Genomic DNA, 15,580 nt, shown 5'->3' with positions numbered 1-15,580 from the left:
AGACTCTTGAGAGTCCCTTGGACTGCAAGGAGATCAAACCAGTCCATCCTAAAGGAAATCAGTACTGAATATTCATTGGAAGGACTGATGCTGAAGCTGAAACTCCAATACTTTGGCCACCTGATTCGAAAAACTGACTCATTTGAAAAGACCCTGATGCTGGGGAAGATTGAAGGCAGGAGGAGAAGGGGACGACAGAGAATGGGATGGTTGGATGGCATCACGACCTCGATGGACATGAGTTTGAGTAAGCTCCGAGAGTTGGTGTTGGACAGGGTGGCCTGACATGCTGCAGTCCATGGGGTTGCAAACAGTCACACACGACTGAGTGACTGAACTAAACAGCAACCAGAGTTAGAATAAACAGAGGTCCTTTCATGGTCCTATTTCCAGACTTTTGCTGCTGCTGCTGCTAAGTCACTTCATTCGTGTCCAACTCTGTGCGACCTCATAGACGGCAGCTCACCAGGCTCCCCCGTCCCTGGGGTTCTCCAGGCAAGAACACTGGAGTGGGTTGCCATTTCCTTCTCCAATGCATGAAAGTGAAAAGTGAAAGTGAAGTCGCTAAGTCGTGTCCGACTCTTAGCGACCCCATGGACTGCAGCCCACCAGGCAACTCCGTCCATGGGATTTTCCAGGCAAGAGTACTGGAGTCGGGTGCCATTGCCTTCTCCGAGGCTTTTGCTAAGACATGTAAAAAAAAATTAGTAAACAGAAATCACAATAGAGTCAGGAGACCAGAAGGGGGCGCTCTCATGCCCTGTGCCCATAGCAGAGCCCAAGAGGAAGAAGTCAGACTTCCTTCCTGGCAAGGACTGAGCCAGGGAAAAGCCAATGACTGTTTACTACAGCCCCTCCCAGACTCCTTCTCTCCTCTATTAAAGTGTTCTTCCTTTGCCCTGCAGGGACCTGCATGGGCCTGCGGTGATTGCAGATTCCAGACTGCAGTTCTCTGCTGATCCTGAAAAAGTGTGTCTTTGCTGGAGAAATATCTGACAGTCTATTTATTTCATGCCCATAGGAATATGGTAGAAAAGAAAAAGCAGGAGCTAAAGAAGACACAGTGAGGCCAGGTAACAGACAACTATCCACCAACCAGCTGGTGGTCTTACTGATTTTGCACAGTAACTCCATGTCTGGGCTGATAACCAAACAGTTACCTTCGTATGACCCGACATTTGATAATTTTCCCCACTGTCGAAGCAAAGCGAAGTCACTTGCTCAGTCGTGTCCAACTCTTTGTGACTCCATGGACTGTAGCCTACCACGCTCCTCCATCCATGGGATTTTCCAGGCAAGAGTACTGGAGTGGGTTGCCATTGCCTTCTCCAGAGGATCTTCCCGACCCGGGGATTGAACCCAGGTCTCCTGCATTGTAAGCAGACGCTCTACCATCTGAGCCACCAGGGAAGTCCTAGTGCCAGTGGGATGTAAATTCTGAGGAGTAATTCCAATTGTCTGGCAGGTTAACCTCTGTATTCTCAGAGTTTAGAAGACCTAGTACTCAATGTACACTTAACAAAGGTATGCTGAATGAATGTAAGAAGACAGGAAGGAACGCCTCCCTTTTCTGCCAAGGTCTCTGCAACAATAAAACAAACCCTTTTAAAGTACAAAATTCAATGGCTTTTAGAGCTGTAAATCCATCACCACTATATAATTTTACTGCCTTTGTATTACTGTAGAAAGAAATCTTATACCCATTAGCAGTCATTCCCCATTTCCCCCATGGCAACTATGGATTTGCCTATTTTGGATATTTCATATGAATGGGATCATAGAGTAGGTGGTCCTTATGGCTGGGTTCTTTCACTTAGCATAATGTTTTCAAGTTCATCCATGTTGTAATCATGTATCATATTTAATCCTTTTCCTTGCTGAATAATATTCCATTGTATGGATATACCAGTTTTGTCTATCTGTTCATCAGTTAATGGGCATTTAGGTTTCTACATTTTGTCTTTTATGAACAGTAATGTTATAAGCGTTCATGTACAAGTTTTTGTGTGGACATATATATTCATTTCTCTTAAGTACATATACTGTTAGGCACAAGATTGCTGGGTCTTAAGGTCACATTCTGAAGCCTGGGGTTAGGATTTAACCAAAAGAGCTGAGAAAACAAGGCAGGGGAGGGATAGATAATTTAATCAGTGTAACAGAAACAGAAAAAGTGGGGTGGAAAAGCAAAGAGTTTATGTGATAAAATACAAAGAAATGAACAGGAAAGATGTCAACCAACTATATGAGAACAGCTGTCTATGGGGCTGGACTTGAAATAAGAACTCTACGGTATTGTTAACATTCAAAAATAAGATAATATTATACACAGTATTTTTAAGCTTGCCTTTAAAAAATTATTTACTTCTGGCTACACTGGGTCCTCATTGCCACGTGGGCGGCTCTCTAGTTGCAGAGAGCTGAGGCCACTCTCCAGTTGTGTGGAGGCTTCTTACTGCAGTGGCTTCGTTTGCTGTGGAGCACGCTCTAGGCATGCAGGCCTCAGCAGTCGCGGCAGGGGGCTCAGCAGTTGTGGCTCTCGGGCTCTAGAGCACAGGCTCAATAGTCGAGGCGCACGGGCTTAGTTGCTCCACGGCACGTGGGATCTTCCCGGATCAGGGATTGAGTCCATGTCTCCTGCGCTGACAAGCAATTCTTTACCACTTGAGCTACCTCAAGCTCACTTTTTAAACTTACCTTTTGGGTTTTTTTTATTTTATGAGGAGTTTATTGTCTTTTTTTTTTTTTTTTAAGGTTTATTCAGGGAGATAACATACTCCACAGAAACTTTTGGTATTTTTATTGTGCTGTATTATAACTATAAATTAAAGTTAATATGTATTAAAAAACAATCCCACCCATGCACTCCCATAAGCACACTGTGGTTTTCCATCAACGCACTCATCACACTTTATTAAGTTCAGTTACCTGACTTCGCACAGGCACTCTAATCTCAGGGCAGAACCATTCCTATCGATCCTTCATTTCCTAAAAGGATGCTTCCTATTAACTAATACGTGTAGTAATGTGTGTTAATGCTAGCCAGTGCTAGCCTAATGCCTGACGCACACCTTAACTGCTAAGTTGCTGGTTATTAAATCACTACACAGTACATGAAAGAATGGGATTCACATCCCTGATAGTGTTTCACTCTTTGGAGGATTTCTGGAAGAGACAGATGTCTTGCTTGCATGGCTTACATTCTTCAAGGGCCCCAACTTCTCTACCATCATTAGGATGTTATTTTGTTACTTCTCTCTGAGCATAGCTACAAAGTGGGAGTCCTTCGTGTTGGTGGCATTCTTTCACTCCTGGCTCCACAACCTGTGCTTTGGTTGTACACAGCAATTAGCACGCAAGTTACCTGTCTGCTTTAATACAGTTTCAAAAAACTGCCTCACATCAGGAAAGTTATGTAGGCGTTTGGAGCACACTCCCTCTTTCATCTCAACTCTTTCCAGGCACCCCCTCCCTTCTCTTCTCCCCAAGGCTCTGCTCACCTCTGGCACAAAGTACCTCAATACAAATCTGTAAAATGGCCATTATCCATCATCATGGGACTCATTCGCTGTGGGGAAACACCTGAACTGAAGCCTAAAGCCGTTCCCTCCAGTGAGTCTTGATCCTCTCATAATTTGAAAAGATACATGCACCCCAGCATTTATTGCAGCACTACTTACAGTAGACAAGACATGGAAGCAACCTAGGTGTCCAATGACAGAGGAATGGATAAAAAAGATATGGTACATATATCCAATGGAATATTACTCAGCCATAAAAAAGAATGGCATAATGCCATTTGCAGCAACATGGATGTACCTAGAGATTATCATACTAAGTGAACTCAGACAGAGAAAGACAAATATCATATCATATCAGTTATATGTGGAATCTTAAAAATGATACAGATGAACTTATTTACAAAACAGAAATAGACTCACAGACTGTGAAAACAAACTTATGGTTACCAAAGGGGAAAGGTGGGGGGAGAGAGATAAATTAAGAGTCTTGGATTAACATACACACACTACTATATACAAAACAGGTAATCTACGGAGCACCACCTACTGTATAGCACCTAGAACTCTGCTCAATATTCTGTGATAACCTATATGAGAAAAGAATCTGAAAAAGAATGGTATAGGTATAACTGAATCACTTTGCTGTACATGAAACCAGTGCAACATTGTAAATCAACTATACCCAATATAAAATAAAAATCAAATTTATAAAAGTTTCCAGTCATTTGCTGATAAGATCCAGATCTGGCAGAGTGAGTCTAAACTTATCATTTGTGTTCTTCGGTCCTCACCTGTCTCCACCAACCCCTTGGACTTTAAAGTATTTTAAGGAAGGGCTTGTATCTCATTCTGAATCTCTGATGTCAGCGCAAAGACCAATACAGTAGACGGACACAAGTATTAGTAGAAATAAATGAAACGGACAGCGACATGTTTCCCCAGCTTTAGTCTAAACAAATGCGCAGCTCTAAGCAAGTCATTTCACTTCGCTAGGACTCAGTTTCCCCATGTGGGCTTCCAAGGGCTTCTCAAACTCTTGATAATCCCCAGTCTAAAATATTGCGAAGATCTCGCCACAAACCTGGCGTTAACTGTATTGATTGAAAGACCGGGATGGGGGTTGAGCAGTGGAATAAGAAAGAAATCCTGAACTGTTTTCTTGCACCAAGGGGCAGGCGGCAACCACTCACCGTCCCTAAACCAGGGGGTCATGTAGCTCAGGATGTAGGTAGGGTCCAGGATCTTCCTGACATAGTCGCGGAAGGCGTGCAAATTCCGCCGCTGCTCTGCCGTCATGCCTGCGGCTCCGCTCCCCGCGACCCCCTGCTTCGCCTGCGCTCTGCTGGGCTCCGCTGAGCTCGGCTCCGCTCTTCCTAAATACAGCCGTGAAGCGCGAGAAATTTGCCGAGGCGAGCGCCCAGCGCGGAGGCGGAGCTGCAGGGGAAGCCGGGCTGCGGAGGGAAAATCGAAACTGAAACTAGGGGCAGGGCACCCCCAGGCTCCCTGATCAACCTGCGCCATTATGTTTTCGTTTCCTCGCCAGCTCGCGGATCCCGAGGGACCCAAGGGGACCCCTGCGAGTTGCTCTTTGGTGTTCACTTCATCCTACTTTGTGTTTGGCTTTTAGAGCCATGAAATTTAGATACGGTAACATGCATAGGTGTTAATTTATAATTCTCTGAGTTTGGGGAAATGCATGCGGGTGTCACCACTTTGCCCAGGTTTCTGGGTCCTGCGGTCTAGTGTCTTAACTTCACAGGACACTGTCACCTGTTTTCCAAAGTGGCCATCCCGTGGTGCATTCCCACCTGGAGTGTGAGAGAGCTGCAGGGGATGCAAGCCCAGGAAATACACAGCTGGTCAGTTTGTTGTTCGCTTGTTTGGTTTGGGCTTTTGCCTGGTATGAAATAGTGCGCTGTTGTCAAATATATGTAGTCCAAATATCCTCTCCCAGTCGGCGACTTAGATCATTCTCTTTAAGGTGTCTTTTGAGCATCAATTTATTTTGGTGAAACCTAATTTGCCACTTTTTTCGTTGTTTACTGCCTTTTGTGTCCTTTTGGTGAATCTTTGCCTACTAAAGATATTCTGTGTTTTCTTTTAGGGTCTTTGTGTTTTCAGCTTTTACCTTTAGGTTATGGGCATCTCAAATTAATTTTGTTGTGGGAGGAGGTAGAGGTTAAGCTTTCACTTTTTCCATACTTGTACTTGATTCACACAAACTATTTCCTTGAAAACTTTTCCCTTTGAAAAGGCTTGGCACCTTTGTCAAAAAAATCAACTGACTGTGCACTACTCTAACTTTACTCTGTTCCACTTATCTATTTGTTGATACTGCTTTATGTCTCTTTGTAAAGACTATATTGGGACTTACCTGGTGGTCCAGTGGCTAAAACTCTTGCTCCCAGTGCAGAGGGCGTTGGTGTGATGTCTTGTGGGGAGCTAGATCCCACATGCTGCAACTAAAGATCCCACATGCTGCAACTAAAGATCCCACATACTGCAACTAAAGATCCTGTGTGCTGCAACTGAGGCCTGATACAGCCAAATAAATTTAAATATACGAAAGAAAAAAAAGTACATTGACTGTTCTGGGATCTTTGGATTTTGCTATGAAATTTTCTTGCCTGGAGAATCTCATGGACAGAGGAGCCTCGCGGGCTGCAGTCCAAAGGGTCGCAGAGTCAGACACCTCTGAGTGACTGTTACTTTCATGAAATATTGTTCGCTAATTCTTATTTTTAAAAAAGCATATGGGGATTTTGATCAGAACTACATGAAACCTACAGATGAACTTGAGGAGAAATGATATTTTTAACAGTATTGAGCCTTCATGGAGTGGCCATCATGGTCAACAAGAGAGTCCGAAATGCAGTACTTGGATGCAATCTCAAAAACGACAGAATGATCTCTGTTCATTTCCAAGGCAAACCATTCAATATCACAGTAATCCAAGTCTATGCCCCAACCAGTAACGCTGAAGAAGCTGAAGTTGAATGGTTCTATGAAGACCTACAAGATCTTTTAGAACTAACACCCAAAAAGATTTCCTTTTCATTATAGGGGACTGGAATGCAAAAGTATGAAGTCAAGAAACACCTGGAGTAACAGGCAAATTTGGCCTTGGAATACGGAATGAAGCAGGGCAAAGACTAATCGAGTTTTGCCAAGAAAATGCACTGGTCATAACAAACACCCTCTTCCAACAACACAAGAGAAGACTCTATACATGGACATCACCAGATGGTCAACACCAAAATCAGACTGATTATATTCTTTGCAGCCAAAGATGGAGAAGCTCTATACAGTCAGCAAAAATAAGACCAGGAGCTGACTGTGGCTCAGATCATGAACTCCTTATTGCCAAATTCAGACTTAAATTGAAGAAAGTAGGGAAAACCACTAGACCATTCAGGTATGACCTAAATCAAATCCCTTATGATTATACAGTGGAAGTGAGAAATAGATTTAAGGGCCTAGATCTGATAGATAGAGTGCCTGATGAACTATGGAATGAGGTTCGTGACATTGTACAGGAGACAGGGATCGAGACCAACCCCGTGGAAAAGAAATGCAAAAAGGCAAAATGGCTGTCTGGGGAGGCCTTACAAATAGCTGTGAAAAGAAGAGAAGCGAAAAGCAAAGGAGAAAAGGAAGGATATAAACATATGAATTCAGAGTTCCAAAGAATAGCAAGAAAAGATAAGAAAGCCTTCTTCAGCAGTCAATGCAAAGAAATAGAGGAAAACAAGAGAATAGGAAAGACTAGAGACCTCGTCAAGAAAATCAGAGATGCCAAGGGAACATTTCATGCAAAGATGGGCTCGATAAAGGACAGAAATGGTATGGACCTAACAGGAGCAGAGGATATTAAGAAGAGATGGCAAGAATACACAGAAGAACTGTACAAAAAATATCTTCACGACCCAGATAATCACAATGGTGTGATCACTGACCTAGAGCCAGACATCCTGGAATGTGAAGTCAAGTTGGCCTTAGAAAGCATCACTACGAACAAAGCTAGTGGAGGTGATAGAATTCCAGTGAAGCTATTTCAAATCCTGAAAGATGCTGCTGTGAAAGTGCTGCACTCAATATGCCAGCAAATTTGGAAAACTTAGCAGTGGCCACAGGACTGGAAAAGGTCAGTTTTCATTCCAATGCCAAAGAATGCTCAAACTACTACACAATTGCACTCCTCTCACACGCTAGTAAAGTAATGCTCAAAATTCTCCAAGCCAGGCTTCAGCTGAACTGTGAACTTTCTGATGTTCAAGCCGGTTTTAGAAAAGGCAGAGGAACCAGAGATCAAATTACCAACATCCGCTGGATCATGGAAAAAGCAAGAGAGTTCCAGAAAAACATCTATTTCTGCTTTATTGACTATGCCAAAGCCTTTGACTGTGTGGATCACAATAAACTGTGGAAAATTCTGAAAGAGATGGGAATACCAGACCACCTGATCTGCCTCTTGAGAAATTTGTATGCAGGTCAGGAAGCAACAGTTAGAACTGGACATGGAACAACAGACTGGTTCCAAATAGGAAAAGGAATACATCAAGGCTATATATTGTCACCCTGTATATTTAACTTATATACAGAGTACATCATGAGAAACGCTGGACTGGAAGAAGCACAAGCTGGAATCAGGATTGCGGGGGGAAATATCAATAACCTCACATATGCAGATGACACCACCCTTATGGCAGAAAGTGAAGAGGAACTAAAAAGCCTCTTGATGAAAGTGAAAGAGGAGAGTGAAAAAGTGAGCTTAAAGCTCAACATTCAGAAAATGAAGATCATGGCATCTGGTCCCATCACTTCATGGGAAATAGATGGGGAAACAGTGGAAACAGTGTCAGACTGTATTTTTTTGGGTTCCAAAATCACTGCAGATGGTGACTGCAGCCATGAAATTAAAAGACGCTTACTCCTTGGAAGGAAAGTTATGACCAACCTAGATAGCATATTGAAAAGCAGAGATATTACTTTGCCAACAAAGGTCCGTCTAGTCAAGGCTATGGTTTTTCCTGTGGTCATGTATGGATGTGAGAGTTGGACTGTGAAGAAGGCTGAGTGCCGAAGAGTTGATGCTTTTGAACTGTGGTGTTGGAGAAGACTCTTGACAGTCCCTTGGACTGCAAGGAGATACAACTAGTCCATTCTGAAGGAGATCAGCCCTGGGATTTCTTTGGAAGGAATGATGCTAAAGCTGAAACTCCAGTACTTTGGCCACCTCATGTGAAGAGTTGACTCATTGGAAAAGACTCTGATGCTGGGAGGGATTGGGGGCAGGAGAAGGGGACAGTAGAAGATGAGATGGGTGGATGGCATCACTGACTCGATGGACGTGAGTCTGGGTGAACTCCGGGAATTGGTGATGGACAGGGAGCCCTGGCGTGCTGCAATTCATGGGGTCGCAAAGAGCCGGACACGACTGAGCGACTGAACTGAACTGAATTGAGCCTTCAAATCCATGAACATAAGTTTTCATTTATCTGGGTCTTTAATTGCCCTCAGCATTATTTTATAGTTTTACAAGTATAGATCTTCTAAATATCTATTAAACTTATTCTTAACTATTACATTCTTTGATGCTTCTGTAAATTGAATTGTTTTTCAAGTGTCATTTTCAAATTTTTTGTTGCTGGTATATAGAATTTACTAATTCGCTTGTATTATGCAATTCACTAACTCACTTATTAGCTCTAGAGTTAATGTTCTGTAGAGTTCTTAAAAATTTCTATGTAAACAGTATGTCATTTGGGAATACAGGGTTTTATTTCTTTCCAATCTTTATACCTTTTATTTTGCTTCTTTCCCATATGGCACCTACTAAGGCAATGGCACCCCACTCCAGTACTCTTGCCTGGAAAATCCCATGGGCGGAGGAGCCTGGTGGGCTGCAGTCCGTGGGGTCGCTAAGAGTCAGACACGACTGAGCGACTTCACTTTCACTTTTCACTTTCATGCATTGGAGAAGGAAATGGCAACCCACTCCAGTGTTCTTGCCTGGAGAATCCCAGGGACGGGGGAGCCTGGTGGGCTGCCGTCTATGGGGTCGCACAGAGTCGGACACGACTGAAGTGACTTAGCAGCAGCAGCAGCACGGCTTCAAAGGAAAGCTGAATGAAACTAGTGAGTTGACACCCTTGCTGCTGCTGCTGCTGCTAAGTCACTTCAGTCGTGTCCGACTCTGTGCGACCCCATAGATAGCAGCCCACCAGGCTCCTCTGTCCATGGGATTCTCCAGGCAAGAACACTGGAGTGGGTTGCCATTTCCTTCTCCAATGCCTGAAAGGGAAAAGTGAAAGTGAAGTCGCTCAGTCGTGTCCGACTCTCAGTCGTGTCCGACTCTTAGCGACCCCACGGACTGCAGCCTACCAGGCTCCTCCGTCCATGGTATTTTCCAGGCAAGAGTACTGGAGTGGGGTGCCATTGCCTTCTCCTACCTTATTACTAATCTCAGCAGGGAAACAATCAATGTTCACTTTAATTACAAACTCTAACAGAGAAGAACAAACCTGATTCCATACTGAATCCATTCCTTTAGCTCTAACTTGTGTGGTCTGTCGCCTGTGCTTAGTCATACTGACTCTGCACCAAGGGCTCCTCAAACTCAAAAGAATGCTGCCTTGAGCCTGAAATATACAGGATAGTCCATTCTCAAGACTCCGATCTTTAGAGGTATAACACCTTTCCATTCATAGAGAGATAAAAATTTGAAAGCAGAGCATAATATTTGTCTTGTCGGAGGTTTGTAGGAACATTATGCCAGACCTAGGTCAACAGCAGTAAGAACAAAGGATTCCAATGCCATGAAGTTTGCAACCACCAGCCACACCCCTTCCCCTTTTAATATAGAAGAAGTGAAGTGAAGTTGCTCAGTTGTGTCTGACTCTTTTCGACCCCATGGACTCTAGCCTACCATGCTCCTCTGTCCATGGGATTTTCCAGGCAAGAGTATTGGAGTGGGTTGCCATTTCCTTCTCCAGGGGATCTTCCTGACCCAGGGATTGAACCTGGGTCTCCTGCATTGTAGGCAGATGCTTTACCATCTGCACCAGCAGGGAAGTCATAATATAAAAGAAGGCTTAGTTTTAACATTTGAAAGATGGTTCCCTAGGACACTAGTTCACCATCTTCTTGGTCTGTTGGCTTTCCAAACAAAGTCATTATTCCCTGCCCCAGCAACTTGTCTCTGAATTTATTGGCCAGTCATACAGAGAGTGGTACAAGCTTGGATTCAGTAAACAGGTTGGCTATTGGTTTTTCCTAGACGCCTTTTATCAGATTGATGTTTTCTTCATTTCTGCTTTGCTCAGTTATTTTTTTTAAGTCATGAATAGGTGTCAAATTTCTCAACTTTTTAATATCTATTGAGGTGATCATATATTGTTAATATGCTGAATTTCATTTATTGATTTTTTAATATTAAATCAACCTAGAACTCTGAGGATAAATCACATTTGATCATGAAGTAGCACCCTTTTAAAAATATATTTCTGGATTCAGTTTGCTAATATTTTGTATCTATGGTTATATATTTGTATCTATGGTCATACATTTTCTTGTAATTTTAGGCTTATGCTGACCTTATAAAACAAGTTTGTATAAGACAGGTATTGTTCCTTCCTTAAATATTTAACAGAATACACCAGTGAAGCCACTTGGGGTTGGAGTTTTGTTTGAAGATTCTTTTATTATTAATTTATTTTCATTGAAGGATAATTGCTTTACAGAATTTTGTTGTTTTCTGTTAAACCTCAACATGAATCACCCATAGGTACACATATATTCCCTCCCTTTTGAACCTCTCTCCCATCTCCCACCCCTCTAGATTGATACATGAAGATTCTTCATAACAGTTCAATTTCTTTACTGGATATAAGGCCATTCTAATTTTTTGTTGTTGTTGTTGTTGTTTAGTTGTTAAGCTGTGTCTGACTCTTTTGCGACCCCACGGACAGAAGTCCCCCAGGCTCTTCTGTCTATGGGATTTTCCAGGCAAGAATACTATAGTGGGTTGCCATTTTCTTCTCCATGGGATCTTCCAGACCCAGGGATTGAAAACTCATCTCCTGCATTGGCAGGCGGATTCTTAACCACTGAGCCACCTGAGAAGCCCTAATTTTTTACCTAATGTCAAATCGGTTTTGGTTAAGTTGTGCTTATTAAGGAATTTGGCCATTTCCTCTAAATCATTAAATTTGTTGGTATAAAGCTATTCATGATATTCTTTATTATCTTTTTACGTTAAAAAAATCAGTCTTCTAGAATCTAAAATATGACACTAATGACTTATCTGCAAAACAGAAAGAGATTCACAGACATAGAGAACAGACTTGTGGTTGCCAAGGAGGAGCAGGGTGGCGGAGAGATGAACTGAGAGTTTGGGGGCAGCAGATGCAAACTATTATACATATGATGAATAAACAAGGTCCTACTGTATAGCACTGGGAACTATATTCAATATCCTGTAATAAACATAAAGGAAAGGAATGTAAAAAAGAATATATATATGTATAACTGAATCACTTTGCTGTATAGCAGAAATTAATACATTGTGAATCAAATATACATCAATTAAAAAAATCAGTCTTGCCAGGAATTTACCAACTCTGTTTTTTCAAAAACCAACTTTGGCTTTGATAGCTTCATTGTTATTCTATTTTCTGTTTCATTGATTTCTGCTCTAATCATTATTTTCTCCTACATCCACTGGGTTTAATTTGCTCTTCTTTTACTAGTTTGGTAAGTTAGAAGTTTAAATCACAATTTTATACATTTTTCTTTCCTAATAAAAGACATTTAAGGCTATAAATTTTCCTTTCCTCAGCTGAGAAGTTTTAAAATCCCATCAGTTTGATAGATTTTATTTTCAACATCATTCCATTTGAAACAGTTTCTAATATCCCTGTGATTTCTTCTTTAACCTATGAGTTAACTAGAAGTATGCTGTTTATTTTTCAAATATTGGGAATTTCCCAAATAGCTTGATGTTATTGACTTCCGATTTTAAACTGTTGTGATCCAAAAGCATATGTTGTACGATTTCAATCTTTTGGAATTTATTGGAATTTGCTTCATGACCCAGCATATAGACTATCTTGATATACCTTTCAGATATACTTAAGAAGAATGTGTATTCTATAGTTCTTGAGTATAAGATTTGACAAATTTCAATTATGTCAGGTTGGTTTATGAGTGTGGTCTAGTCTCCTGTATCCTTACTATTCATAGTTTTGTTGACTTGTTGTATCAAGTACTGAGAGGGGGTGTTAAAATCTCCAGTTATGATCACTAGTTTGTCCATGTGTCCCTTTTGTTCTATCAATTTTTACTCCATAAATTTTGTAGCTCTGTTACTAGATGCATACACATTTAGGATTGTTGTTTTCCTGATAAATTTTGTCTTTATGAAATGTCTTTTTGTCTGTATTGATACTTGTTATATCAAAGTCTACTTCATGTGTTATTACAGAACCTGTAACAGCTTTCTTATGCTTACTGTTTGCATGGTATATCATTTTCCATCCTATTATTTTCAACTTCTCTGTTAATATGTAGAGGGTACCTTTAGTATACAGTTTATAGTTAGGTGCTCCTTTTTTATCCAGTCTGACAATCTCTGCCTTTTAATTGGAACATTAAATCTATTTATATTTAGTCATTTTATGGGTTTAAAACTGCAATTTTGCTGTTTGTTGCATCTGATTTTGTTAGCTATGAATTGTTTTCTTTTTAGTTTTGTCCCTGTGTGTGTTTGTGTGTGTGTGTATATATATGTATAAGCAACCATATATAGTGGTTGCTCTTATTGATTACAATGTGCATATTTAACTGATATCAGTCTACTTATAATTAATATTATACCATATCAAGTAAAAATATAAGATCCTTGCAACCATCCATCCCAGCCCATCATTTTATTGTCCTAATTTTTACTTTTTTATGCATTATAAACCACATAATACAATGCTATAAGCTTTATTGTAAAAAGTCAGTTGTCTTTTAAATAAAATAAGAAAATTATTTTCTTTTCTATTTTCCAATTTACAATTTCTAGTGTTATTCATTCCCATTTGTGGATAATGGTTTTTTCCCATCTGATATCATTTCTTCTGGTTCCTCCAATATGTTGTTTAGACTTCCAATGAGTTTATCATTTTTAATATTGTTTTGAAGAGTTCTAAGATTTCCACTGTTTTTTTCTTCTGTTTCTCAGCTGAGAAACTCTATGTTCATCACTATAGCTGTCTTTTAAGTTCATGTATATATTTCTAATTATATCTTTAGAGTCTTTGCTAATTCCACCATGTGGATTATCTCACAGTATGTGGTTGGGTTTTTTCTTTCTTTTTACTTTTTTGGCTATGCTACACAGCATGCAGGATCTTAGTTCCTTGGTCAGGGGTCAAACCTGAACACCTGCATTGGAAGCACCGAGTCTTAACAACTGGACCATAGGGAGGTGCCACACTATGGTTTTGTAACTTTTTTCTCTTGACTCTGAATTCCCTCACACATTTAATAATCTTTTATTTCACACTGGACATCACAGATATGCTGTAGAATCTCTGGATTCTGTTATTTTACTTTGGGGAGTGTTGCTTTTTGTCTAATATACTAACTTACCAGCTATTAATTTTGAAATTATAGAGGCCTTGTTTCACAGTTCTGGTGGGTTTCACACATCTGTTAAAGGTTTGCCTTTATGCAAGGTGATTCCCTTATTTGAGGATACAGTCTTTTCTGTTAAGGTGCGGTCCTGAGGGGTTTCAGTGAAAAGCCCTACATGTTTCCACTGCCTTTCCAAGTTGGTGAAACTCAGACTCCAAATTCTGCCTTCCCTTTCCGGCTATCTTGTTGAGCTTTTCCAGCCTTCCAGCCGTTGCTTACCTGGGCCCTTGGATTCTCCCCTCCATGGAAGGATTTGAGTGAATGTTATATACAAATTCTAGGGGTACCTCTGTTTCCTTTCAGAAATTTCCCCCTCAGTATCATCACTGTGGCAGCCCCAGGGTTCAGCTTCTAATTCAATGACTGCTTGTCATTGAATTCAGTGACTCTCTGCTTGTGTTCAAACTGAAGATGGACTAGTGAGAACCCTCAGAAGAAAAGTCAAATGCAGTTCTCATGCAGTACAGTTCCTGTCTTTCAGTATTCTACTTCCCTCTAGTTTCTGCTTTTTTTTTCCAATGCCTTCAAGTACTTGTTCTTTATATTTTGTCCATTTTTATCAGTTTTCTCATACAAGCTATTCTGCCACTAATTGGGTTTAAATTTTTAACTGAGGAAGAAAAATCAGATCTAAAATTCCTTAAAAAAAGAAAGTCATGCCTCCTTTTATGCTACAGAGCTTTGAATAACAATGAATTAATTAAACATCAACAATTACAGTGTAGAATCTGAAAGAACTGAAGTTCCATAGACAGAGTCATTTGAGAGGTCAGAGAAGAAGCGGAAGAAGGAAAGCATCACAGAACGATGAGAAGAAAGGATTTGGATTCGGCAGAACTGCTAGCTCACCTGGGCATTAATTTTAACCAGAACATTTGCAGAGTATTTACTATATCAGGGGTATTGTGAAAACAACTGGGTATGTGGAGATAAGTGAAAAAAGTTTCCCTCAGGTGGAAAATCATAAATAAGAAATTGATCAATGTGAAATAATGCAAAGAAAGCAAGTAAAGTCATGAGTCAGAAAATAATGGACATTGGGAAAAAACTTTTAATACAATGGTAAGGGTATATTTTTCTGAATAGGCCACATTTCATTCAGCTGGATCTTTAAGACTGAGAAGGAATCACTATTCACAAAAAGCTGGGGCAGTGGATTTCATGCAGGGGGACAGAAAACAGAAACAGGTCAACAAGAAAAAGTAAAAAACACTGGTAGCTGGAACTTCAAGAACAAGGGGTAAATAGTAGGCAGTGCTGCTAAAGAGGCAAGCAGGGCCTTGTAATGCAAGGAATGAAGGGCAGTGGTTAACACACCGCAAGGTTTTAAGCAAAACAACATAATCTGATAACATTTTTAAAAGAACTCTCTGGTT

The 15,580-nt window shown here is 40.7% G+C and overlaps 1 protein-coding gene and 1 non-coding gene across 3 annotated transcripts in view; both read right to left on the bottom strand.

The window, feature by feature from the left end:
- Positions 1-15,580, bottom strand: part of RIGI (RNA sensor RIG-I) — an 80,923-nt gene that overhangs the window by 40,102 nt on the left and 25,241 nt on the right. For both annotated transcript variants that reach the window (XM_061425085.1, XM_061425086.1), the window contains exon 2: positions 4,712-4,972. In XM_061425085.1, coding sequence (XP_061281069.1) covers positions 4,712-4,817 — 106 coding nt within the window. In that variant the 5' untranslated portion in view covers positions 4,818-4,972. The remainder of the gene's footprint in view (positions 1-4,711; positions 4,973-15,580) is intronic.
- TRNAC-ACA (transfer RNA cysteine (anticodon ACA)) lies at positions 1,339-1,410 on the bottom strand. The gene has a single exon. It is a non-coding gene; the product is annotated as a tRNA-Cys (tRNA).

Source organism: Bos javanicus, chromosome 8 (assembly GCF_032452875.1).
Source record: "Bos javanicus breed banteng chromosome 8, ARS-OSU_banteng_1.0, whole genome shotgun sequence".
NCBI classification, from domain to species: Eukaryota; Metazoa; Chordata; class Mammalia; order Artiodactyla; family Bovidae; genus Bos; species Bos javanicus.
Note: the sequence above shows the minus strand (reverse complement) of the source record. Positions and strands in the feature narration are given on the sequence as shown.